At 38.4% G+C, this 27,581-nt stretch overlaps 1 protein-coding gene across 6 annotated transcripts in view; it reads left to right on the forward strand.

Moving 5' to 3' along the window:
* Positions 1-27,581, forward strand: part of FHOD3 (formin homology 2 domain containing 3) — a 379,358-nt gene that overhangs the window by 321,984 nt on the left and 29,793 nt on the right. For all 6 annotated transcript variants that reach the window (XM_065667731.1, XM_065667733.1, XM_065667735.1 and 3 more), the window contains 5 exons: positions 6,173-6,355; positions 11,725-11,844; positions 12,323-12,484; positions 22,953-23,143; positions 25,241-25,433. In XM_065667731.1, coding sequence (XP_065523803.1) covers positions 6,173-6,355; positions 11,725-11,844; positions 12,323-12,484; positions 22,953-23,143; positions 25,241-25,433 — 849 coding nt within the window. The remainder of the gene's footprint in view (positions 1-6,172; positions 6,356-11,724; positions 11,845-12,322; positions 12,485-22,952; positions 23,144-25,240; positions 25,434-27,581) is intronic.

Raw genomic sequence — 27,581 nt, forward strand, 5'->3', positions numbered from 1 at the left:
CCAAGATGAGCTCTGTTTATTATTTTTTTTTTATCAAAACATTTTTCTTCTATGAAGTGTAAAAGAAGGCTGCTGCTCCCCTGGTTTTTTTCATTGTAGTTGCATTCATGTCAAATCTTTTTTTTTTTATAAGCCTATATCATCTAGTAAGGGTAATCTACACAACTATAGATCTCAGCAAGTAGCTGAGGTGCAGAGGTTGTGTATTGATTCATAGTCACCTTTCAGTGGTTTGGCGCTGTGCTCCATGATTTCTCCCTTTCTACCTTCACTGTGCTGACTATAGAAGAAAATGAGGAAAGCTGGCTAGAGTGGAAATGGAGTTGCCAACAGTTACATGCAAAAGAAGTACTTAAGGCAAAAAGATCATTCTAGCTAGAAGGCAAGGCCTGATTTATCCCTGCTAGAATATAGTTTCTTCCCAGAGCTATATTATTTATTGGCTATATATATACTTTACTCATATTATCAAGGTGACACATCAGGCTAAAAAAGCAGCTTTTCACAACTCAGCCCATATGCCTACCAGTGCAGTTTGCAGTACCAAGCTCTAAAGTGTTGGAGAGAAGTACCACTCCAGCCAAGCCCAACTCACAGACCACCAGTTAGATCTCAGTGCTGTAGGTGGTGTTGCCATACAAAGTCCAACATAAAATGGATGATACATCTTCCATGCATTATCTTTTTTGATTTGTGTCCTTCTCCCTCATGCTTAACAGAAGTTCAGCTGCTCTGCCCAGCTCACCCTTTCTAGTACCAACATCTGTAGCTGGGCTGTTCATCTGTCAACCACCTGTGATGTCCACAGTTGTGAGTGCCTTGTACCACCACACCCTGTTTTGGGTGGCCTTCCCATTAGCTGCCAAAAGCCTGTAATTTCATTTAAAATAGGTATGCAGGTAGCTTTCAAATTGAAGAATTCAGAAACCAGGAAAGGATACGCTTTTGATATACTTGCCCAGTGCTAAAGAAAATGGGTTTCTGAGTTTTGAGTCTACAGCTTGAAGCCAAGGATGTGAGTAATCCTGATGTGATTATTCAGTTACTTAAAATCAAGAGAAAGGGTAGGTGGAGCAGAGCCAATGTACTCTGCATCCTGAGGGGTGAAGCTTTTTGGCAGATCTAACATGGAGCAGGACACCAGCAGAGTAGCAAGTTACCAGAGCCATCCTTTTCCTCAGCTGTGAGCTCTGTGCTATGTCTCTTTCCAAGGAGCATTGCCACTGTCGTGTTAGTGTGCACATGGCTTTAGGTCTGCACCTTGGTGGATAAGTTCATATTAAATGGTATCTTAAGACTGACCTTGGTGATTAGACATTTAACTCATAATTAATCCATACTTGCTTTTTAAGTTCAAATATATAACTAAAATAGGAGGAAAAAAAAATCTCCAGGTATTTTAAAGCCCTCTATACCTAAGTATGTTGTGTAATTTTAGGCCATGTGTTTAAAGTGGTTAGGTACTCCGTAGCTTTGAAAAAGGGCAGAAAATGGGAGCATGGTGCTAGAGAGGCAGATGTAGTCCATTTAGTATGCAGAGCAGGCACTGTTAGAAACCTATTTTCAAAGGAATACACAGTGTGTGTCTGCAAGCATGCATCAATTCAACTAAAAAATTTTTGCCACCTTATATTTGCCAAAGTGGTTGTGTTTTCCTTTCTTTGAAAGCTTGGCATTCATTGTGTTTAAACAACTTGGAGCTTGCTGCAGGAGAAAGGACTGCCTGCTTAGCATGGATGAGGGCATTCTGTGAGCTAAACAAAAGAGGCAAGCTTAAAATCCTGGTACCTAATTGTTGTGAAGTGTATCAGGGGCAACAGCAAGAATAGGGTCTACCAAACCAGTCTTCAGCGCTTGTCTTTAGTAAAGGAAACGAGAGAGTCCCTCTGTAGAGTGTTGTTTAGTCAGGGAATGTGGGTCCAAATTAATTATACCAAAGGGTACGATTGATTTAGCAGAGTAAAATTGGGGTAATGCCGTGAGGAAATTAAAGTGGATTGCTTTGTTCTTAACAGCTTTGAGATCCTACATAGTATTGATGCACAGGTAGCTATAGCTTTTAGTAAAACTACTTGAAATTAAAGCCTTGACAAGTATGCTAGGCCCTCCATGTTAAGTAGTTTGAGGCCCAGGTGTCTGGAGTGACTAGGTAGCCCTCAGATGGAAAAAAAGGTAAGAAATGAGAGCCTGGTGGTAAAAAAAGGCAGCTGGTGGCATGTATTAACATAAATCAAAATTTGATTTTTGGAAACTGTTATGGTTATTTAAGGTTTTGTTCTGATAGTCACTGTGGTATGCTGGCAACTGCAGTTTCCAGTTTGTTTAGATGAAGCTTTATAAAGTGTGATGGGGTCTCAATGGTGCCTTGCTGGCTGTACACCTATGGTGAGCGTATCCCTACCCTAACGAGTTTCAGACTTTATTGAAAGGAAAAAGCTACACTTGCACTCCTTGCAGCAAACCAAAACATCTGCTACAGTTTCTGTGATCAGCAATGGTGTGTTCATGTATTTCAGTAGAGAGCTGAGGAAGTGGAATAGTCTGACCAAGGCAACAGCTGCCAGTTCCCCATTTACAGGGATGGCTGTCAGGCATTTTAGATTAAATTCCTTCTGGGAATTCGTGAGAAATGAAATAAAATTAGTGCAGGTAGCCTCACTTGCCATGAGTCCTGACGTTCATATACTTTTATATTTTGTTAGAGTTTCTGCAGACACTCATGTCTCAGTAGCTGCCTGGAAAGCTGAAGTGTGAGAGCCTTTTTGGAGCGAAATCATCTGCCAAAGCCCATCAGATATCCAGCAAAGTACCCACTAAGGTGTATTTATTTGGTTATGGGCCTCAAGCTGCAGAAAGCTTTGAACCCAACAACAGTCAGATATTTAGTTTACTAATTTTTTTCAGGCTCCTGTTCACCTGGTAAGGTCAGCTGAAACCAAATATGAAAACCAAATATGAAAACCAAGGCACCCCTGCAGCCTCATCATCACTGAGAAGCACCGTTGTCTCTTGAAAGAGATAACTTGAGCACCTAATTTCAGCAGAGGCTCCAGCCTATTTGCAGTCTCTGGTTAGGTGCTTCTTTGCACCCCACACTGGGGCCTGTAACCCTCAGGCATATGGGGTTTATAAATTTTGCCCTGTGACACTTGTAAGGCTTTCCTCTTAGAAATTGTTGGAGATCATATATCAGGGTGGCTGAGTCCAGGAAATAAGCAGTTTGAACCCTTTGTTGAAAGATCAAGCAAGTGGCTGGGTCCAGCAGTCCAGGAGCGTTAGGATCCATTATCTCATGTAAACGGGATCTCCAAAAATTGCTTCTTTTTCTGCATGAAAAGATTTCTGCATTGGTTTTCTTCAGAATATTAATCTCTGGCCCAAATGGTTGTGTGAGAATGAATGGAGATGGAATACATATATCTCACATATTAGAGGATATGAGCATAGAGTTTGTTGATAACCAGTTCTTTCTTAATTGGTGTTAAGAATGCTGTACATGGGAAAGCATTATGAACTAATGATTAGACTCAAAGCCATTTGTGATTTAATCGTCACACCAAGTGCCAGTAACCTTCTGCCCTGCTGTGGTTTTATGCTACTTTACTGTCAGTGATGTTTAAAAAATAATAATAATAAACTGGCAGTCGGTGTACTCATCAGTTTCCAGCACTGAACAAATGGCTTAAATTAGTCACAGGTTGGAAATCAAGAATAGGAGTGTTTTGCCACTTGTACACCAAAGATGATGACCAGCAGGTTCAGAATTATTTCCCTGAGCTGGTTAGAAGTGCCAGTGAGTAGGTCATTGTTATGGGGTGAGTTTGCACCCTGGATGGTGTGAGAACTGCCAGCAGCGCTGGTCCCATTGAAGCAGGGCTTTCAGCATCAGGGGTGATCCTTGGCAGCTGGCACAAGTACAGGCTCTTTCACTTGGCATTTTACGTTTCACATACTACAGTATGCAGCACAGCAGCCTTGCAGCAGTTGGACTTGAATGCTTTTTTTGCCATCTGGCTTGTGGTGTTTACATAAAGCTCAGGGAGGAGAAGAGTCCCTTTGGAAATAAAGCTTGCTGTTTCACTGCTCACTTTAAAATGCCTGAAAGCAGTGCAATATCTCTAGAGTGAAGGCCCTGCACCACCACAAAATACTTGTGGGATCCCTGGGTAGCTGCCAAAAGTCCTGGTTATTTGTAGGAGGTAATTGAGAATTACTGCTGAAGTGTTAGCCTTCAAAAATGCATCAGAAGCATTTTTACATCCATCACATGCCTACTGCTAAACTTCCCATGTATGGATGTTCATATGATCCTATTTGCATAGGCTCAGCTGAAAGGGTGTCAGCTTCTTGTTGTTGAAGCTAGGATTAGGCAGTAGGAGGCCTGACTTCTTCAAAGGACACTCTGCAAAACCACTTTTCTTATGAGTTTCAGACTCAGTCTCTCTTTTGTATGAATTTTTTAGATGAGCATTGGTCAAGCACTGAGAAGTGCCCTAAAGCAGCTACTTACAAATCTAGTTTAATGTTAGGCGTCTCCTAATATACAGATTTCAGCACGTGTTGGTGGATGAATGGATGGATAGCACATACTAAAAGCTATCAAGTGCTGTGAAACAGTCATTGACAGGGGAAGGAAAAGCACCAGAGTATATTGAACGATTTTCTTCCTCTTCTTTTTTTTTCCTTAGAAAGTTAATTTATTAAGGTAGAAGCTTGCAGTATCCAAACAAGGAGACGCTTTTAAATTTTCTTTTTTACTGAAAGGCAGAGCCAACATTAACAGAAAGAAAGGCTTATTTATGTTATGGAAGTCAGCGTAAGAAGATGGACAGCAATACAAATGCTGTGGCTGAAATTAAATAAGTCTTAGTTCAACAAATTGAATATTCTTTGCTAGCTTAACTCTTTGTTCTTTGCCTGATTGACCAGGAAAAGTCCCTTGCTCTCCATGCTTAGCTCTAGTGCTGCACAAGCAGCCAGATGAATAGCAGTAAGGGAAGGGAATAGTTGTGCTACTTTGATCAATTGGCTATGTCCAGTTCTGGAACAAGGCTGTAGTTTGGATTGGCAGGTCTTTGGCTATATTTTTATTATTCTCTCCTCCCCTCCAAAACAGCTGCCATCATTATGCAAGGCTACAGCAAAAACTTGTCACTCCTCAGATGAATAAACATAAGTTGTGTTGAAAATCTCCTGCTTTGTTTTAATGAGGTATTGATCAGCAGGGTAAAGACCTCCGCTTGTCTGATACCTTTATAATGCTTTGCTTTTCTTTTTTATTTTAAATGCATTTATTATGTTAAAACGTAGTTAAGAAGTAATACCATAGAGAGCAATACTTTGAGGAGGAAAGCTGCTACATGTAAATCAGCATGCAAAATCCAAGAGTGAAAGGGAAAATTTGAATGTTTTCAGCCATACCAACAGCAGAAACTGAAAAGAATGAGATCCTTTTTCGTCAATATTTTAGGCTTCTCAGATCAAAAGAAGCCATATGTTATGCAATGCATAATTCAACTTGAAATTCAGTGTGTGTTCCTTGGGAAGTTGTCCTCAGTTCAGCTGAAATTTTTGGGAGGGACCTAATAAGCTGCAATAGTTGTTATGCTTCATAAAACCCAAAACAGGTTGAACAAAAAGTAATAGATGTTGATAGCAGCAAGGTACAGGAGTCTTTGAGTTATTTCTGTATGCCTACAAGTGCAGTGAAAGTCATAGATATTGAGGCTAAAATGGACCTTAATACCTAGTCTGACTTACTGTAAATCACAAGGCACAAAGTTGCACTCCTCCTACCTTCACTTTCATATATACTTTACAGAAATGTGGCCACTTTTGACTTAAACATATGAAAGCATTGGGAGAAATCCCAACCAGTCTCCCTATGTCTGCTTCCATGTTTTATCCCATGATTATGCTACTGAGCACAAATGTTTTTAAAAAGCTTTTTAATACAGATGTGTTTTTCTGCAAACTGCAGGTGACTGATACATCAGGCCTTGTTCTGCTTTCTTGTGCAGTGGTTTAGTTCTTGATTACTACAGCGCTGTCCTAATTTACCAGCCAGGGACTTGAAGACTTCTAAAGCTATTGCTATGAAGTCACCCAGTGTCCAGCCCTTGTGCACTCCTTGGCCCTTCCACTAACACCTGCCTTTTGTCTCCCTTCACAGAAAATCCTGACCATGATCCCAACTGAGGAGGAGAAGCAAAAGATCCAGGAGGCACAGCTGGCAAACCCCGATGTCCCCCTGGGCAGCGCCGAGCAATTCCTTCTCACCCTCTCCTCCATCAGTGAACTCTCTGCCAGGCTCCAGCTCTGGGCTTTCAAGATGGACTACGAGATAGTGGAAAAGGTGAGAAAAAAGTGGGGAGGCAAGGGTGGAGACTCTTTGGAGGCTTTGCTTTAATCTTTCCCTGACCTTGTTGTTGTATGAGGAAATGTTGTTATTTTGAGGAAATGGTAAATTTCCACTTCTGTTTCAGTGGCCAACCAGGAAACAGCTAAAATGATCCTTCATAACCTGTTCCTCTTATAAAAGAAAATCAGAGATTATGTCTTCCTTCCTTTAATTTCTCAGTAATGACATCGAAACAAAGTAGAGGGCTAAATCTTTACCACATCTTCTCCAGATATTGTTATTCAGGAAATTCTTACTTCAGGGCAGTAAGAATTTTTCTTTGGATAAAGACTGAATGAGGACTACAGTATTCACGCTTATATCGTACAATGAGAGTATTGACCTTACATCCATTTGAACTAAGGAAAACATCATCCATTAAAGTTTTTTCTGCTTATAACCCACAATCAAAGTTATAAACAAAAGATAAGACAACCTTCAGGAGTCTTCTGTTAAGTCACAGACAGTTTTTGCCACCTTCTTCATACATGGCATTTGTTCAGATAACAATGTAATTGTGTTGTCTGTCATGAATGATGAATCCCAGATAAACATTTCAAAATGACAATGTATAACTTTGATGCAATTTCAGCTGCTTGCTGACTTCCACAAGCTCTTTCAGCAGTCTAGCACAGGAACCTCATCTGGCTGCACTTCTGGTGCATAGCCCATGCATTCTCTTCAAGCAGCTCTTTCCTGTATATAGTAATATTGTTTGTGTGTCTGTGCACATATGTTCATATTAAGAAATCAGTATAACTATATGTGATATGGCTTCTGAGAGGTGGAACTCGCTTCTGAAAATGCCTGATATTTACCTCGCCACTGTTGTTTAATAAGGTATACAACAGTGAATTGACTCACAGACTATAGTGTCAAGATTACTTAACCTCTGCTTAATTTTCTTAGATTTTAGGAAACGCAGTCACACTAATACTCAGGATTTTTCAGTTGTGACATTTTCGTCTTAGACATTTATATTTCTGACTTGTAAAACTTAAAATATTTGTATCTAACCTGAATGCTTTTTTTGTCATTAGGGTATTTTTTGTCAGTTGGCTATTTTAGGGGCTTGGGGGGGGATGGTTGGGTTTTTTACTCTGCTACAGCTATTTGTTCTGCTTTGAAGTTACCACAAGGCTAATGTGTTCCTTTCATATAAGCTGAGTTAGCTGTAGGTGTTAATCTGTGTGTATACCTACAATATCTATCTTCCTCCCAGTTGAAAATAACATTTGGAACACTGCTAAAAGCCAAAGAAATTTTGAGTTTTCCTGTTGCTTATCCTATAATGTTTATGCCACAAAGTTAATGAATTGCCAGTTAAAATCCATGTAGAATGGATGCTAGTATAAAATGTCTCAAATACCTAAATTACTCAGAGAAGTGATACCTGGAGTGAAGACAGACTCATAGAATCATAAAATAGTTAGGGTTGGAAAGGACCTCAAGATCGTCTAGTTCCAACCCCCCTGCCATGGGCAGGGACACCTCACACTAAACCATGTCACCCAAGGCTCTGTCCAACCTGACCTTGGAACACCACCAGGGACGGGGCATTCACAGCTTCCCTGGGCAACCCATTCCAGTGCCTCACCAGTATTTTTAACCATGTTGAAAGGTAGATAGGCCAAAGTACAGGACTTACCATAAAATGGTGCAAGAAATAGCATATAGCTGTGATACAATAAGAGGAGCATGTGATAAGAAGCCTAGCAGACAAGTATACATAGGACAGACAGCTTGGGTTTTAGTTCAGTGAAGAGGAAGATATGACACATCAGAGGTGAGAGAGAGAGAGAGAGTGTGCAGTTGGGTGTCTCCAGTAACAAAAGTTTAAAGTCAGAGTTTAAATTCCAGGTAACCAATAAGTTTAAGCATTATTTAGACTGAGATAAGGTACCATGAGCATACTCAATTAAAAAATGAAGTAGTCTGCATTAGTGATTATCATAATAAAAGAGTCCCGTGGTCTGCTAACTTTTTCTGTTCTTGAATCTACATTTTTGCAGAAGATCCATCTGCAAATAGGCAAACCCTTAGGTGCAAATCACTCAGCTTCACAGTTTTTGTAATTTTTTATCCAGCATCTGCTTGATTTTTTTAAATTTATTTTAAAATTAGGAAAATTCAAAACAGTTCAGAATGCATTCATAGTCCTTCTTGAGTCACACATATATTTTATGTAAGAATTTAATGAACCTTCCTATTATTACTGTGAAGCTGGAAATTTTAGATGGACAACACCATGAAATACCTGAGTTGTTGATTGCAGGCCAGAGTTCTCAGTCATGAGACTCTTTTGCTCATCATCCGAGAACAGAGTTTTGCCTAAGCAGGTCTTAGCTCCATCTCTATCAACCTGAAAGAAAACCAGCATGAAATTGTTCAAGAAAAGGGTTAAGTGAGATGTTGTTCATGTCTGCAGAAAAACTTTCTGTGCATAATGGAGTAATCTTTCTTGGACTGAATTTAATTAACTAAAGTAAGTCAGAGTACATTTGCAGCCTCAGACTGTGAGGGGTTGAACTGAATGGATGGTTATTCTTTGGTCTTTTCAGAAAATAAAGCAAGCTCTTTTCCAATCATCTGTTTTATAACGCATATACTGTTTTAAAACGTTAATATGTACCTAAGGTGCTGTATGCCTACTGAAGGTTATCAGTGGCACAATAGTTATTCTTGCTATAGGCATAGACAAAAAGAGCTTAAATTTTAAATCTTCATTTTGAGACTTTTGATTGCTGTGAAAATTTACACTCTATTACTACTAGTTCTTTGTACTAAACTATTTATGATGTGGATGATGTCAAATTTCATTATCTCAAAGGGAATTTAAGGGTCTTAGAAAAAGGAATAGAATCTTTAGTTGTCCTAAATCAGATTTTTTTTTTCTTAAGGTCACTGTGAGCAAATATATCCTTATTGCTGACAACTTTAAAGGATCATAAATTAATATAAGCAGGTGTAGAACTCAGAAAAGTAGAAATTGTAAAGAAAAAGACTTGCTTCAGTTTCTCTTTTGAGCAGAAAGATTATTCCTGACTCCAGTCTCCCTAGAGACAGTGTGCTGTGTGATCTTTGTGCTCTTTTCTATGGTAAAATAGCACTACAGTTGTTGAATGACCCACTGTATTTCTCTAAGAAAGTGAACTTCTTGGCTATTTTGCCTCTTGGTCTGAAATAAGTGTTCAAAAAGATTGTACTTCTGGGTGATGCTTGAACTGTCTGAAAATTTGTTAAGTGCATCAGAGCTTTTTAAGTTTTACAGTATCATCCTGATACTTTATGTTGTTTAAAAAGGGTACGATAATTTATGCAGGCCAGACTTAATTAAACGCAAACATGGTAAGTTACATTTTGGTCATCTCAAAGTTCTCATCCCAACCAAGATTTTACCCTTCCAGAAAAGCAAGACATGAAGTTATAGAGGTGTAGTTAGCTGAACTTTATACTAGTGTAGCAGGTTGCTAACAGTGCATATGTCAAATCAGCTGTGCAGAACATGTGTGCTACATCCTTCCTGTCCCAGGACCAGTGGATTCTTTGCATGCATATGGTTGAGTTCATTTGTGCATGTGCATCAAGCATTCATCAGGTATTATCAGATGTCTTGCAGCCAGAAATTCTGCACCAATCCTCAAATTTCATTCAAGTATAATTTTTAGGTGAAAAATAAATATGTGATAAATAAGGATACGTGGTATCTAAGGATATGCAGTAGCTCTGCAGTATGTATCTACCCTCTTTATATGGAAGGTGAGTTTTATAGGAAGCAAGAATAGGTATTGCATCCGATTATACACTGGTTTGTGTTGGGTTTTAGTGCTACGATAAAATAGAAAATAAAGATTATTTATAAATGTGTACTATATGCAACATAGTCTAAGCTTGTATAACTTGCATGTAAATAGCTAAATGAAGGGCTACAGCCTGCTTTGGAAGCCTTCAATATTATCTTTTTATTGACCTTCAGAATATTTGAAATTAACCTTTTAGGAGCGATTTTTTTAACAGGTTACAAATTGATACAAGTAAAATAGTTCAAAAGCCTATGTTCAAAGTACAAATGCAGAACAGTTTGATTCAACTCCGTGATGAACAAAACAACTAAATCAACCCTGACTTTAAACCTGTTCAAAGAAATATGTGCAATAGTTTATTGATTTTAGTTTTAACTTGATAAAGTCTTTGATTATTTAGTACCTCTTCTCTGATATAAGAATTACATTGTTCACTATGCCATCTCTTAATTTGTCTTGAATATGCCATATTTCTTTCTCTTTTCAAGGAATGCATTGTTCTTTAGTGACTTGAAATGTCTGTTTCTTTTATCTTTGTGCTCTTATTTATGGTAAAATAGCACTGCAGTTGTTGAATGACCTGCTGTATTTCTCTAAGAAAGTGAAGTTCTCGGCTATTTTGCCTCTTGGTCTGAAATGACAGCTTAATTTTGGCTTCTTGGCTCATAAAGAGTGTAACAATTTGGGAAAAGAATGCTGCTCACGGATGCTTAGGATGGTGTTTGGAGATAGAAGCAATGTGAACTGTTACTGTGCATACAGAATAAATAACCCTGGGCCTCACACAAAGACATGGAAATAAGCTCTGTCAACTCAATTACCCTTATTCTCTTCCTTTGAACTTTCTGGTGTGTAGTTCACTTCCCGAGGTAATGGAACAGAATTTATGTTTTCAAGCCTTATCAGTTTACATACCTACACTCAGATAACATGTGTGAATGGAAGATGCATTGAGTTCAAAGATTAAAATGAGAAGACTTGTAAAGCTTGATGTTTACAGTAGTGGGTTGGGGTTTTTTCAGTTTTAAAGTCACACAAGCACAAAACACGTCTAAAACTCAGAGGTGGGCATCATTGGAAGAAAGTTCTAGGGTCAGGCTACAAATGCCAAGTTTAACTTTTTTTTATTAGTTTTTCAAAGATTAGAAACCATATTTATATGAAGCTTTTTTATCAGTTGGAGCAGGGGGATGTTCATGCATGAAACTCCAATGCAGCAGCCCCTTCTGATTTTCTTTCCTGTTTAGAATCACAGAATAATCCCCACAACAAGTAAGGCAATTGCATACATAAAAAACATTAGGAAACTATTTTATGTTGGGGGGTGGAGAGGGTGTCTGTCCTTGTGTGTGATCTATTAGCTGGAACATGGAAGAAAGCCAGCACACATGGCCAGATTGCACTCTGCAAGACACCAATTCAGAACTTTTTTCAGTAATTAAGCTAAACCATAGAATTAAAAACTTAAAGCAGCTATAGCCAACTGCAGCCTTCACTTTCTTGTTTCTCTTTTCATGGCAGGAAGTTGCAGAGCCACTTCTAGACCTGAAGGAAGGAATGGACCAACTGGAGCACAATAAAACTTTGGGATTTATCCTTTCTACTCTGCTAGCCATTGGCAATTTTTTGAATGGAACCAACGTAAGTCTGATACCCCAGCATTTCACCCGCACCTTTATCCCTCAGAAAAACAGAAGCCAAAACCGTTATGACAGTTGCAACCCAGTATTTATTTTTAACTAAAAAACTAGTCTAGAAAAAAGAATCTATTTTGTCTTTTTATTGTGTGTCAGGTTGTTCTTTGCCTCTTTTAGTATAACCTGAAGGAAATGTGGCTCTAGGCACCCTTCTGGTGTAACTCCCTTGAGTTTAATATTGATGCTTCCCATTTTAATTGTGAGAGCTGTGTCATGAGTCATTTCACTGCAGATGGTCTGATTTTAGGCCTATTCTTCAACAACTTAAAAATAAGTAAAAGCAGTAAGTTCCTTCTCCTGTAAGACTCTTCCTCTTCTTTCTTCCCCTCTGCCCCTACTCGGTAATCATTTTTGTCTAGTAATCTGCATGAGAAGGAGTAAATATTTTTCTTTTTCACTTCTTCCTTTTTTCCCCCTTACAGGCCAAAGCTTTTGAGTTGAGCTACCTCGAGAAGGTTCCAGAAGTCAAGGACACAGTGCATAAGCAGTCCCTCCTGCACCATGTCTGCACTATGGTGGTCGAAAAGTTCCCAGACAGTACTGATCTTTATTCAGAGATCGGGGCCATTACTAGGTCAGCCAAGGTATGTCTAGTGGGTAAATATATATATATATATGTTTTTAAGAAAAACACTTTAAAGTGAAATATTTAAGATTTTATTTTAATCTTTGATTTTTGGTCACAGCACTTTTTATGAATGTGGATTCATTGTGTTGTTCCCACTGAATTTCAAAGACGCCAGCACTCTTTCTTCTGAGCTTCATCTCTCTCTGTCAGGTAGTTTCCTTAACAATACACTAACAGGCAGCCTCATTATTACAGCCCTTTTAATATTATATACATTATTAATAATGTATGTAACTATTAGGGCCTATTTTCAGGTTAAAACTTTATCTGTCCAGTATCTTCAAATTTATTTATTCTGTGGTTTGGGGGGATCTTTTTTTTAAGGCAGATACTAATTGTATTCTAAGTGGAAGGAATGATCTTTTTTGGTAATAAAATTGGGTTTGGAATTAAAATGCCGTTGAAATATTTTAACTCATTTTCTGTCCTCTTCCTAACAATAATTTCTGTGATTAGGAGTTAGGGAAGATAAATGAAAGCAAAGGAAACTTGTAGCAGCACCTCTTTTTAAGAAGTGGCAATCCCTGAACTAATACATATGGCTGGTCAATGGCTCAGCTTTGTATGCAGATGATTTATTACTGTTCCTAGCACCTTGTTTGGCTTTAGGGGGAAAAGGAGGAACAGCATGATCCTGAATAACACATTTTTTTTTAAAAATGTAAAAACTTAATTCTTATTTTGGTTCCTTGCACAGTTCTTATGACAGTGAATTCATAATCTAATTTTGGCTGCTGTTGAATTTGCCAATTCCAGGATTTACTGTGTGAATATATTGAACAGTCAAAAGTGGTTTTTATCACTCTATTTCATAGAATAACTTAGGTTGGAAAGGACCTCTGAAAGTCATCTGTTCCATCATACTGTTCAGTGCAAGATGAAATAAAACCAGGCTGCTCAGATCTGTGTCTGAATATCAAATAATCCTTTTTTTTTCTTTTTGAGATCATTTCCACACTTCTTCTCCATCTTACTCTTTAGAATGCGTTAAACGATAGCAAACACAGTATTCCACCCTCTTCTAATAAATGTTGTATGCTTACTACATTGTCCCGTTCTGCTTGTGCTATGTTTTGTTAGCTGTCCTGAGCTTTTCTTTGTGGTTTTTGACTGTTGCTATCCTTTTGACACCAGTTGTCTTTGGGCAGTTCACAAGGACATTCAGGCAGCCTTCTGAGCTGATCAGGCAATTCAGAACTTAGGCCAATGCACAAAGGAGTTCGGTACTGCCTGCAGTGTGCTCTTCATTGTGATCTACAGTAACAAACATGATCTGCTGAAGCAGATTTACTGCTTCTCTCTCAATTCCCTAATAATCTTAAATCAGGGCTAATCTAAATAATTTCCTGCCATCTGTACATTTTACTCTCTCAGTCTGCTTCCTTGTTTTCCAGATAATTGTGAATTATAAAGTACAAACGATGAGACACCTGCTGTTCACCCTGTCATCAGATTAGAATCAATATGTATTCCTTTTCTTTTGCTCTCTTAACCTCACACTTCATAGGTTGCCTTCCATGAAGGTCTTGTAAAATTTTAGAAGTCTGATTTTCTTTACTTGCTCTTACCTGTCAGCTATTTTATAAACATACTCAGAATGTAGTGACTGATGTATTTAATTTCCTGTTATTCATCCAGGTTACCATGCACAGTGATAAAGCTTGGAGCTCTGCAGTCTCCTGAATCAAACTTGCTGCTCTTGTAAAGATAGATGAAACTTTGTTATTCTCTGACTCTCAAAGTTATTAAGTGTAGTGAGAGCATGCCCATTCAGCCAGCGGTTCAATTTCTTCATGTTATTTGATGTCAGAATTCTTGTCTTCTGCTAGTTTAGTGCTTTGTAAGATACCCTTCTCCAACATGTTTGTTTTTATCAAGTCTTCAAACCTTGCTATTAGTTCACTTTTATTAAAAAATAAAATATAGAAAAATCAGGTACCAGAATAAGTTTCTCCCCAACATCATAGAATCATAGAATCATAGAATAGTTCGGGTTGGAAAGGACCTCAAGATCATCTAGTTCCAACCCCCCTGCCATGGGCAGGGACACCTCACACTAAACCATCCCACCCAAGGCTTCATCCAACCTGGCCTTCCCTGTCTTTTGTCTTTTGTCTTCTTCATTTTTTTTTTTGTCCCCAGTGATGCAGGACCCCCTGCATATTTTTTTTTTTTTTTTTTGTAAAAGAATTTGTGGCTTTTGTTTTATATCCTTAGATATTTGCACTTTGGATTCCATCTCTGTTCGCCTAATTTTCCTCTTGCACAGCCTATGTTTAGGCTCTGTTTTATTGCATTCACTGTGGTTGGTTTCTCTCATGTTTGGAAGGGTGGTTTTGTGGGGTTTTTTTTGCCTTTGAGTGATTCTTATTCTCTTAACATTTCACTATATTGGTTTCTACTTTCCTGTTTCTTCTTTTTGTTAAGAAGTTATTTCACTTTAATTTTAGATTGGGACCAAGTTAATCGTTAAAATTACCATAAAAAAGAAGAACCTTTGTTTTCCAAAATCCATACCACTGTGTATGGTGTACTCTCAAGTGAATCTTGTGTTTTTCACTCTTAGTGTAAGAAAGCTTAACCTAATGCTGTCACTTATAAACAATTTTTAGGTCTAAGAGCATGCAAGATTGAGCACAGTCTTTCAGTCTGTGGTTTGCTGATCTAGTGGCCCTGCCCAAAGTGGATGAAACTCTGAAAAGGCCAGACAAAATCACATTAAGAGAAATTATAGCCTTAACCTTCCCCTTGATGCCCAAGGTCTCCCTCCTTGGGATGTTCCTGCATGTGTTATACCACTGATGGATTACTGTAACAAACTCTATTCCCACTTGATCTTAACTGCCACAAATCAAATTGTTAGGACATGGAAGCCATCCAAGCTGTCCTCTTCAAGGGAATGTTCATAGACGAGGCGAAATCTTGGTTTAGGAAAGCTGACAGGAAGGGAGAAGTAATATTTCACTGTGGATTAGGCTGTATTTTGAGCTCCATTTTGTCTACAAACATCTTTCAGAAACCACAAAGGCTAAACAGTTTCCATCCTGTAGATAAATAGAGATGCCCCTTCCCCTGAGATGCGCAACATATGAGAATTTCCTGAGTCTTAGGTTATGGAAAAAAAAAAAAACATAAATAGGTTGCTTCACCAGAAAGGAGTTAGGCCAGAAACAAAATGGTACAGTTATTGCAAAACTTATGGGTTTTGTTGAAGGACTGAACTCATAAATGGCAAAAGAAAAGCAGACACAAGTGGAAAAATTACCAAAAAAAAAGAATTCTAGATAAATAAAAAGTATTCATAGTTGTATAAGTGTATATAAGATCGTGCAGGGCACTGATTGTTTAGCATTGCCATGTTTTAAAGCACTTCTCTTTCTTTTCTTTTCCTCTCCCTCCCTCCCCCCAACATATTGCAAGTTGCTTTTTCACTGGAGCTGTACCAGAACTGATGTACCTAATACTGAAGCAGACCCCCAGATTTCTGCAGTTAAACGCAGTATTGTTCCTAGAAGTTTCCTTATCAGTAGTCAAGGAGGGGTTGCATCAGCACTAGTCTCTTCTTTGTTAGATAATAAAAAATACATTGTTATTCAAAAAGTTCATCTCTCTCTACCCCGTAAGTATCTTCCCATGCATATGAAAGCTGACCAGCTCCATAGAGTAAACTAGTAATTGTCCTTTTCTTAACCTAATTTTCATTTACCTAAAAGATACCAAACTTCTGGCTTTTTTTTAACCCATGCAGCAAAACGCTTTGATTATCTGCAGATACTAGGCAGGGGAGAAGCAGGCAGCTTTTGAAAGTAAGCAGTAGGAAATGTTAACAATGCAGGGGAAGGGGCAAGGTCTGTGGGCAGAAAAGAAGTCCCGACAAGACTAAGATATACACAAGGGAGAAGGAAGCCTGCAGCTGCCCTCTGAGGTGCTTGGCAAAGAGTGGAGGGTAGCAAGGAAGTGTCTGAAACAGAAGTGCCATTCTGGCATGCTGTAGCTTCTGCTTGGTACACTGGAAATCAGAGAAAGGAGGGAAGATCATGCTGCCTCCTGTGCTGATTGAGGAGGATTTGTCTTACTTCACAGGAAGTATTTGTGTGCAATTTGCATTCAAGTATGCTTTCCTTATGTTTCCCTAATTCAAACAGAAATAAATGCCAAAAGTCTAATTATTTTCCATGGAAAAAAAAAAAAAAAAAAGTTGGGGGATGCAAGTTTCTTACAGTTGTATCATTCCTTGTGGTGCCAGCTGCAAGGACTGCTACAGCTGTTCCAGTTCCTGGCACCAGCTAGCAGGTGCAGAGATGAAGACAGAGCAGGATAAGGCAGATCCTGCTAGTTACAGGGAAGACTGGGGTGAGGGGAAAGAGCTTCAGTGGCAAATGAGACTTCAAGGCTTTATGTGAAAGAGGGCAAATGAAGTTTAGCATGTGTGCCTGACTGCACTGTGATGGTTCAGTAATGTTCCAGGTGAAATGACTGCAAATAGTGTCGCAGGTGCTATAACACCATCTGAAGGGACCTATATCATGACTTAACTGGTATGGCTTCTCTTCATCCCAGAGTGTGGGAGCTCATACAGCATCTGCAGAAAGATTCCATATTGGTATGTTTATTGTAGATAGCTTAAGGAACTAAAATGCAGTGGGGATGTGTATATAATTGGGTAGACTCATCTGGTCACACCTCTGTTCTTTAGTTTTTAATTAGTGTGTTGATGCAGGTGTTCTTATTTCCAAAATTATTTTGGCAGGATGCCACCTCTTACTCTACAATTAGAAATGTCTGGACAGAGCCTCCTTTATATTTTGCTTGCTTTCGAGAGCTGGCATCTATTTCACTTAAAATGTGTGACCAACAGTGTGCAAGCAGGACTGACACTGGTCTTGGGATGCTTCACCGAGTGTCATAAGACTTAAGGCAGTGTGGAAATGCTGGAGGAGGCAGTGTTTTGAACATATGCCACAGAAGGTTGCTGTACTCAGATGACAGTGTGTTTGCAAGGAGCGATTCTCAGAATTTCCTTTGGCTTTGAACCAACTCAGGAAAAGAGGAAGATTTTGTGTTCCCTGCCAGAGCACATCCCTGTAATAATGTGAGAATGAATGGTCTGACCCTACATTATAAACAGTTCAGACTCGGCTGTGGTCTGCTGCAGAAACTCTCTTGAACTTTGAAGAGAGAAAGATTTTGTCTGTGATTAAGTATATCTTTCTATGATGTGTGATAAAACAGTTGTCATTTTATTGTGAAGTTAAGGCAACTTTTGCCATTGTAAAAACATCAGCCATCTGTTTAATGCACCTTGTGGGCAGGATAAAAATGCAGACATCCAGGTCTTAGAAAATATCTGGATTTGATATGTTCAGCCCTAAAAGAAAGCTGTAGCAGTAAATAATTAATATAGTATCAGGCAATGGAAAACTCATACAAAGATACTGAGGCTACAGCTACAAGTTATTCACTGGCCTTCAGAGCAAAACTTTGGATAATTTACAGTGATTTTGAAAAGAATTGCTTTTTAAGCAGAAACCTCAACTTCACCAGTTTCATTTATCTGCTTTGGTTTTTTTTGCTTCCATCCAATTGTAACATTTTTTAAACTGTTCAAGGGCTGAATGAAAATACAGGCAGCTGGAAATGTGAGCATGATCAGGTGCAGCATCTTTGACTTTAGGACAGTTTTGTACTATGAGTAGCAGTAGAACTTAGCCCAGAGACTGCAGGAGATCTAGTATGTAAAGCACATTCCAGATAAGGGAATGCTGAATGACCTTAAATGATCTGTTATCTCACAGCAGCTTACTTGTTTGCTGTTTATATCCATGCACACCTGGAATTGTACATGGTGCCCTAGGGAATACATAGCAAAAGGTTTGAGCCTATGCATTTAATTCCCAATGTCACCTCAAAGCAGCCCTTTCTCTTCCCCCAGCAAATACTGAGTCCAGTTCTTACGTTGCCATCAGATATTTGTGGCCACACAGAGAAATAACACCCCATCTCGAAGACCAGAAAGGCTTCTGATATATGTCATGCCTGAATGACAGGGGCATGGTCTAATATCTCATGAATTAGAAAGTTTTTAACTTGTATACGCAGCTGTGATACTGGATGTACAGCATGGAGCTGAACTTGAAACAAACAGACCTTTTAAAGGAGCAGTGTTCATGGCACCTGAATGGGCAGGGAAGTAAATGCTGAGCTGTTTGATGGTGGTGGTAGTTTTTGAGTCAGATGAAAACTAGCCATACAGAAGTCATTTAGGCAATGGGTTTATAGTGCAATATTGGATTCTCAGCCCAGTTAAGTGGAAAACTTGGTAGAACTCTTTTTCATGTTGTTGTTTATGGCAGAGTCATTTGTTACTATGGTAGCAAGCAATAAATAATGATATAAAAGGATTAAAGTGGGTGCTGGCATTGCTGGTCTGAATGTTATTTGTGCAAAATATGGTGGTGCATTAAATTGAAACACAGATTTTTATTTTGATTTTTAGAGTTGCCCATTAGTGACTTACAGCAGTGGTGTCCTGAAGGAGGCTGACCCTGCAGGGCTTGTGTCTTGTAAACTAGACTTTAAATCCTACTTGGATAGACTGTCTTTGGCTACTCCACTCCAATGCAGCAGTGTCTACAAAGGCCCTTCTCAGAAGGCCTAGAAAAAGATCTCACAGATAGATAACAAAGAGCTCTGAATATTTTACAGCTGGTGTGGTTGTGAATGGAGAGGAACCTGGCAGGAGAAAGGAGGAACATATCAAATATATCCCAGGAGCATTTAGAAAGTTTCTTTTTCTAAATCGGTTTACAAATGAAAATAAACATTACATAGTGTCTGAAAGAAAAGAGATTTTATTTTGCTTAGCAGCCTAAGAGTGCTTATTCTTTTGCCTGAGGAAAAAGAAGAGATTTATTTTTAAAGTTGTAGCAGAGGGTAACTGTAAGCAGGACCAGCAAGCTGCATGTATTTTGTACACATATGCACTGAGGGAAAAGAAGAATATGTACTTCCACCTTTCTCCAAATCCTGGGACCAGACATAGTATCTGTACGTTGCTATCCAGCACTTCCTTTTACTCAGTTTAGCATTGTTACAAAGCAGAGTAACACCACAGCAGTTCTTGTCCGAGCACCTCTTATGGTGAGGAGCCACAATTCGTCTGAATTCTGTGTTAGTCCCAGCGTGACCTCACAGCTGCAGGCAAGGATTGGTGCATTTTTCCTTTCAAGAAAGAATGAAAATTAAAAGGAATCATGTCTTTCTACCCTTTTGCAGCATTCTTTTAGGAAACTGTTGGAAATAAGCCCGTAAATAAAAAGGTGCAATCCATGATCCCTTGGGGATGCTGTATGGACTGGCAGGGAGTTGGTATGGTATTATGTATCTATGTTAGTATGGTATTATTTTCTTGTTTCCTCTGTATATGTTAGATATAATAATTGTCATTATTGCTTCACACAAGTTCTTCTAATCACAGGAACACTTAGTTGAGGGATCATTTATCATCGTTACTGTTATATTTGTATATAACACTTGAAATGTTAGAAGACGTCTTTAAGTATTAGAAGACGTTCTAAACAGAACAACAATAACATCAAAAATTACTAAAAAAGAAATTAGGAGGATATTGCAGAACAATGTGATTGCTTTTACATCTGGATGCTGTGTACAAGTGTCTGCAATTGCAGGAGAGGCCAGTTAGAAGATCAGTGGTCACACAGTGGATCTTTGGCTTTAATGTGCTAAGAGGTTTTTGGCTAATTTCTTATCTGAGCATCAACACTGAACTAAAAAAGGGGCTGGCAAAGGAAACGTGAGGGCAAGGCATGTAAATTAAGGAGAGGAGAGATACAGTGAGGGTGACTGTGCTTGTCACATAACACTGTTTCCCACTGGAGAGCTTCACATTAGTGCTATTGGTGTTGTAAGAAGGGGCAGAAGCTTGCTTTCTGTGGTTTGAAAGTCGTGCAGGTAGTACTCAAGCTGCAAGCTATCAAATGTTTTGATATGTTTGCTAAGAGAGTCCAAATATTTTTAACTTGAGAATTTTCCTTTTGAGCCAGTCGAGCCTGAACATTGGAAAATCTCACTTCTGCAAGATTTAGTAGGAAAAATCTTGTCAGCAGGCTGATAAATGCTGGTCTTTTTGTTTGGTTGCTTAGGGGGTTTTTAGAAAGATTTGAAGACTTAGCTTTGTTGCGTGGTGCTCTGTTGGGGGGGCAGTTTCTACACCTTGGGTAAAGGGCAGGGATGTTTTATGGTTATATCCATGTGAAAAAGCTTCGCTTAACTCCTTGCATGTAAGACCTGGAGCAGACTGAAATGCAGTAGATTCTGTGTCTACCTGCAAAATTTGCACTGGTGAAATAGCACTTCATGAAATACACGTGGGGTATCTGATTGTCTCTGAAAAAATTTGCCTTTTAATACTTCACATGTGGGGAATGTTCAGGTACATTATCCTATATTGGATTTCCTACTTTAATCCTTCCAGGAGTTAACAACTTCTGCTCAAGCACAGCCAAACCTGCGTTCCACAGAGGAACGCTCAGTTCCAGGGGAACTAATTTGGCATCCTCCTTGCTACAGTCTCCTTAGGACTTCCCCAGAGATCTGAATTTCTGTGCTCAGAGCATTCTTGTGCATCCCTTAGCCCGACCTGCCATCCCCAGTCCTTGCTGGAACTGCCCACTCTTGGGAATGCTCTGGCTGCTAGATTTCAAGGGGTAGGGAATTTGCCATATCTTTTACCTGCAGATGTGTTGTTTTCCAGCGATGTCTCTTGAACTTAACAGTTTTTTAATAGATTAAAAACCATTTTGTTTTCAGTGAAAGCTGTCAGAAAAAAAATATCAGAAAATTACATTTCTGTGCTGTAGGGGCTGAGAGACTTCCCCAACCAGGTTGAATAATCCTTATTATTTAAGACCTAGAAATACCTCCTCTTGGCTCTTTTTTCTTAATAGGAATGCTAGTATTTTTCCCCATGTGTGTTTTATATGTGTATATATACATAAGCCATCTGTAAAGCAGCAATGTGTTTGTCATCAACAGGGAAAATACTGACCTGGAAAACACCATATGCATTGATATGGATGTAAGGAAAACAAAAACCCCACAGCTGCTCCGCCTGCAGGGCTTTTCTGGATAGCAGAATGGATCAAAGGATGTTTTTATTTCCTTGTGAAGAGGAAAAATTCATCACTTTATAAATCACAGCAAAAACAAATCAAATCAATACCAGGAGCTTTTTAATAATAATAATGCATTTCTTATGGCTAGCCTCAGTATAGGTCTCAGCAGTGGATGCTGCACACAGCTAGAAAGAGTGAAATAAAACCTGTTTCTGACACTGATTTTCATTTAGCATTAAGGAATTAGCTGGAGTACCAGACTAACATCCCAAACACTGACGTGTTTAGAGTCTGTGAGCTAAATCTGTATTTTATAGCTTGAGTTCATCTGAACTGTGAAGTGGTATTGTAAAATAAACTTTTCCTCAGAATTCAAGAACATGTTGAATACTTTTACTATTTCATCCGTTGTGTGCTGTGGCTGGGTCATTAATGCACTCTGTCCAGTTGTTAGCAGCGCATCCTGAATGTCTTCTGTAGACCGCTGCAACTTGAACACCTTTTTTGGTTGATAAATAAAGGAGAAGCTCTCTCTCACCTTCTGTGGAATGCATTGGCTTCTATACTGATGAATGTTACTGTTGGATGCAGTCATTCATTTTAACTGTGTTGAGAGGCTTTCAAAGGCATTATATGATCTTGCTATAAGCCAGCAAATTTGTACTGTATATCAAGGGATGAAAGTTAGTGCTGAGATCACTACACAACACTTTCAGTAGAGCTTTAGAAAATTCTGGCCTGTGAATTTTGTGATTAGAAGTAGATCATCTATTAACAAGTCAGTGCATGGCTAGGGAAGAGATCCAAGTGCTTCCTAAATTGGAGAAGTGTTGGCTGGGAACAACAGTGAGCAGTAAACAGGGTATAAAAAGCTATGAGTAGTAGAGAAAAGGACTAACAAAAAAAGAAAGTATTTGTATTACCTCAGAAATAACTGAGTCATGCAGTTGCTTGGTACAGGCATGAAGTTATTAGCCAAGGAAAAAACGTATCACAATATTTTATTGTCTCTTCCTTTAGTGCTCCAAGACTGAAACCAAATTTATACGCATATAGGTATTTATTTGTTTTCAGTTTTTCTTACTAGCATTTCATGTCTAGACAAGTGCAATGGAGAAAGCCATTTCTTAATTATTTAGTAGTAGTAATTAATAATGTGAATTAATGTTGTGCTACCACTGCGCTGACACTTTCTTATACATGTATTGCATTGTACAGATACCCAAGGATGCTACCACAGTGTTTTTTGCTTAAAGTGCTACATTTTCTTTCCTTTTATTTATTTTTCAGGTTGACTTTGAACAACTCCAGGAAAACTTGTGTCAGATGGAAAGGCGGTGCAAAGCATCATGGGATCACCTGAAGGCTATAGCAAAGCATGAAATGAAGCCAACACTAAAGCAAAAAATGTCCGAATTCCTTAAAGACTGTGCAGAAAGAATTATAATCCTGAAGATTGTTCATAGAAGAATAATTAACAGGTACAGAATTAGATTAGTGACAGCAATATCTTGATAATAAAATGACTTGCTAAAATTATAAATTATGACATCATAAATACGCTTTTGTATAAGTGTTTCCAGCAAGTAATGTTACCAGGTCTTTTAACTCCAGAAGCTACCAGCTTTATGGTTGCTACAGTTTCTGTCCTTCCCTGAATACTTGTAATGGGGGTTTGGTTTACTGTGTGATACACAAAATCAGGATGTAGAAAAAAAAAAAAAAATTAAGTTCTAATGACAAATTTGTCGTATACAGAGGTTGAAATGAGTCTCGTGTAATGAATTTTTCTATATGCAGCACCACTCCTACCTATTTGTAAGATCTACAGCTATGTGTTTTACACCTACACAGCAGATTCCTCTCCTTAGAACTTGCCCTTGGGTTTAGTTTCATCTGGTGGAGTTAACAGTAATTGTAGTGCCTTTAAATGTAGATACTCATGATACTTCTGCAATACACCTGAGCTTTTTATTTTCAGATTCCCAAATATAGCTTAAGTCAACTGAGTATGTACCTACGTACATATGTACGTATCTATGAGTATGTATCTATGTACCTGCTTATTAATGACATTTTGAGAGATTTTCCAACTTCTGAATAATTTCTAAATTGCTGTGGTCAAAATTAGGATCTGGATACCAAATGATCCCAGATTTCACAGAGTCACAGAAGCATTAGGCTTGGAAGGAACCTCTGGAGATCATCTAGTCCAACAGCCCTGCTAATGCAGGTTCACCTGAAGCATGTTACACAGGAATGTGTCCAGGCAGGTTTGGAATGTCTCCAGAAAGGGAGACTCCACAGACTCCCTGGGCAGCCTATTCAGTGCTCCGACACCCTCACAGTAAAGAAGTTCTTCCTCAAATTCAGATGAAACTTCTGTGTTTCAGTTTGTGGCCACTGCCTCTTATCCTGTTGCTGGGCATGACTGAAAAGAGTCTGGCCCCATTCTCTTGACACCCACCCTTAACATATTTGTGTGCATTAAGATCTCCTCTCAGTCATCTCTTCTCCAGGCCCAGCTCTCTCAGCTTTTCCTCGTAAGAGAGATACTTCAGTCCCCTAATCCTCCTCATAGCCTTCCACTGGACTCTGTCCAGTAGCAACTTGTCTCTTTTGAACTGGGAAGCCCAGAACTGGACACAGTTGGACATATTTGTGGATATATGCTTGAGAAGTTGAATCAGCTCTTCCTTATTATTTTCATGACTTAGTTTTTATACCATAAGTAAGCAGAAATCCCAACTGCAGTGAAAGGGAAATGAATTCACCAGGTTTTGGTTCTGTTTACTATATATGCATTGTACAAACAAGAAAAAAATTAACTTTCCTGTTATGTCCTAAAGCTACTACTATAGTTCTCAAAAAATGTGTCCATGTACTTGCATCTTTCTAGGACTGGGAAGACATTTTGTTATCAGGGATGTAGATGCAGTTAAAAGGAATTCCCATGCATTTTTAAACATTCAGTGCGCTATTGTAAATTATGCAGTATAGAAGCAATAGTAAAAGTGGCAAATAGTGGAAATCTCTGAATTCCACAGAAGCAGTAAAACTGTGAATTGAGAGTATCCCAAACTAAAGTACTTAGTAGATAATATAATTTTATGGTCGGTTTTGTGAACCAGAAATTCTTTCCTTCTTGTGTTTGCTAGCCTGTAAATCTGCATTCTTCTTGTCTAGACTTTCCCCAACATCCTAACAGCCTCTTTGAAGTTGTTTAATACAAATAAATAGAATTGAAACTTAATAAATATTTTTTCTATAACTGAAATGAAATTGGCCATTCACATGCCAAATTAGTCATGTAAAGTGGATGGAGTTCCATAAACATCTTAATCTCCTGCATCAGCATGGGAAAGTGGACTGGGATGAAGTTATCATAGACTAGACTTTCATGGTTTTAATTATAAAACATACCAGTGTTATGCAAGGCATCCATGAACATTCTGTAGCACAGAAGAAATGATGGGAGCTAAAAAAGTAATAAATGATTTGCTGATTATTAATTTATTTTCCAGAAACCATCAGTAAAGATTTTTTCCCTTTGCATTTATGAACTCACTGTTTTCCAGGTTTCACTCATTTTTGTTATTTATGGGCCATCCTCCCTATGCAATACGTGAAGTGAACATCAATAAATTCTGCAAAATTATCAGCGAATTTGCCCTGGAATACCGCACCACCAGGGAGCGAGTTCTGCAGCAGAAACAGAAACGAGCAAACCACAGGGAAAGAAACAAGACCAGAGGGAAAATGATAACAGATGTAAGTGGCAAAATATATCTCCCCCAGCACAGGGTTTTAAAACTTTCTTTCACTGAATGTCATATGTGAAATGTTGTTATTCTTTTATTCTTAAAAGGTTCTGCTACTGTAAATAATGAACTCTGCTCTCTTAGAAGACAAAACTTTCAAGTCCTTGACTGTGTATATTTTTTGCTTCCTTATCAATTTGTAGAATAAGAGTAAACTGAAATTAAGCATCCAAAAAGTGCATCTCTGTGTGTTGCACAGACAGTGGCCAAAATATCTAAAAGACACCAGGAGCTGTGTGTACCTGATCAACCAAGAATACGAAAAAGAAAAACAAAAAGCATTTAGATTATACCATTGTAGCCATTTAAGTGGTTACAAGTGAATTTGAATGGATTTTTTTCTCTGATTTTGAATATTGTAATATAATCCTTAATCTTAGTGGTTTATCTATTTTTAGTGCGCGTGTATATATATGTGCATACACACACACAGCAATTTTCTTCTTAACTTTAAAGGACAGAACAGCCAATTTTATGAGAACAGACTACTCTGGGGTTCTGAAAGAACGAACAGATTTATGTCCACAGTAGATGTTACCTTGCAGACCTTTTTGATTGCAAGTATGATTGCATGCTGCTAGAATAAATTAAACTAAGATTAGTTTTCTCAGCACAGTAAACTTTAAAATCCCCTTAATTTTTTTATCTTTTTTTTAAGTTGATGTAGTTTGACTCAATCCAAATAAAGTTTTAAGAAGTGCCAGTACTTAATAAAAGTTTCCAGCTGTCTCAAAATCCAAATCTGGAGTCTCAATTAGATGTGAGTGGTTCATTGCACATGAAGCTACCCCTGCCTTTGGCATGGAAAGCTCTACGCTGATTGCAATTTTATGGCTCAGGCTGTGTGGGTCAAAAAAATATATATGTGTTGAAACTGATATAAATTGAGATTGTATTTAAGCCATTGACTCACGATCATTTGTAGACCTTTCCTGGCAATATCCTCTTTGAATTTGGAAATCTGCCCCATCTAGAGAAAATATTAAACCTGTATTATTATCTCAGAAGATTTTCCTTTTGGTCTAGCCTCAGGTTAAGGAAGAGGCTCTTATTTTATGTGAAACTTCTAATATAGTCATACAAGTTTTCAAAACTACCAGTGGGGAACTGAGATCACTTTCTTCAATTATTTCTTGGTTTTCCTGACATATTCTAGAGGAACTAAAAGATAGCATTAAACCAAAGACATTGATAAATTAAAATTTTCATTTCCTCAGATAGCTTCAATACTTACTAGTTTAAACAATAAGTATTAGTTTAAACAATACTGAGAAGGAGTTACAGTTTTCCTACCATATCATGTAGTCTTTCTGTATTACCTGTACAGAAGAATTGGCTGTGGCAGGACAGAAAGCTTCTCTCTGTCCTGTTGCTGAAGGAAATGTGGAGGGAAAAGGAAATCTGATCACTGGCATTTGAGTTCAGGAAGCAGAGAGAAGGGACCCTTTCAGGCCACAAGGCTCAGGCTTGACAGCGAGTCAGTGAGGAGCGGAGCCAGGAAAGCGGCTGTATTCTGAAAATGTAAGGAAGGAGACAGCTAGGCCTTCCCCAGGAAAAAAATACTGTTGGAAGAAGTTGTATTGTTCAGTCTTAACATAGTGTTGAGATTTGAAAATAATTAGATGTCATCTGAAAGGTAGTGTTCCACCAAAAAATATCCTGCAGGTCCCAGAAAGGCAGCTCCACGTTTTTTGCTACACATTCTTTAAAATTCCCCTCATGGAGATGTTCTTTAAGGGAGTTATTCATGGGCCGTATGGTTATTTCAGGACTTCCTAAATCTTTAACTGTAGCCCAGCAATATGGTCTCGTTTACAGTTCATTTGATTGCAGTGCATGGTAAAACAGAATTAAAATTGCATCAGACTATTTGTCACAGCTTCCTTTGTGAACTTCAAAGTTAGATCTACCTCAAAACAAGTTTCCAACTCAGCAGGATGGAAGATATTTATGTGTGAAGAATGATGATACAGGGGAGTTTTATTGTAGTTTTGTATTGGCTGTGGTTTGTATCTGGTCTTGATTTTCTTAGTGTTTTATATTTGAAGACATTGGAAAGGGAAGAGATATCAGTAATGCACTGGCAGTATATTCAACT

Source organism: Lathamus discolor, chromosome 2 (genome assembly GCF_037157495.1).
Source record: "Lathamus discolor isolate bLatDis1 chromosome 2, bLatDis1.hap1, whole genome shotgun sequence".
In the NCBI taxonomy this organism is placed as follows: domain Eukaryota; kingdom Metazoa; phylum Chordata; class Aves; order Psittaciformes; family Psittacidae; genus Lathamus; species Lathamus discolor.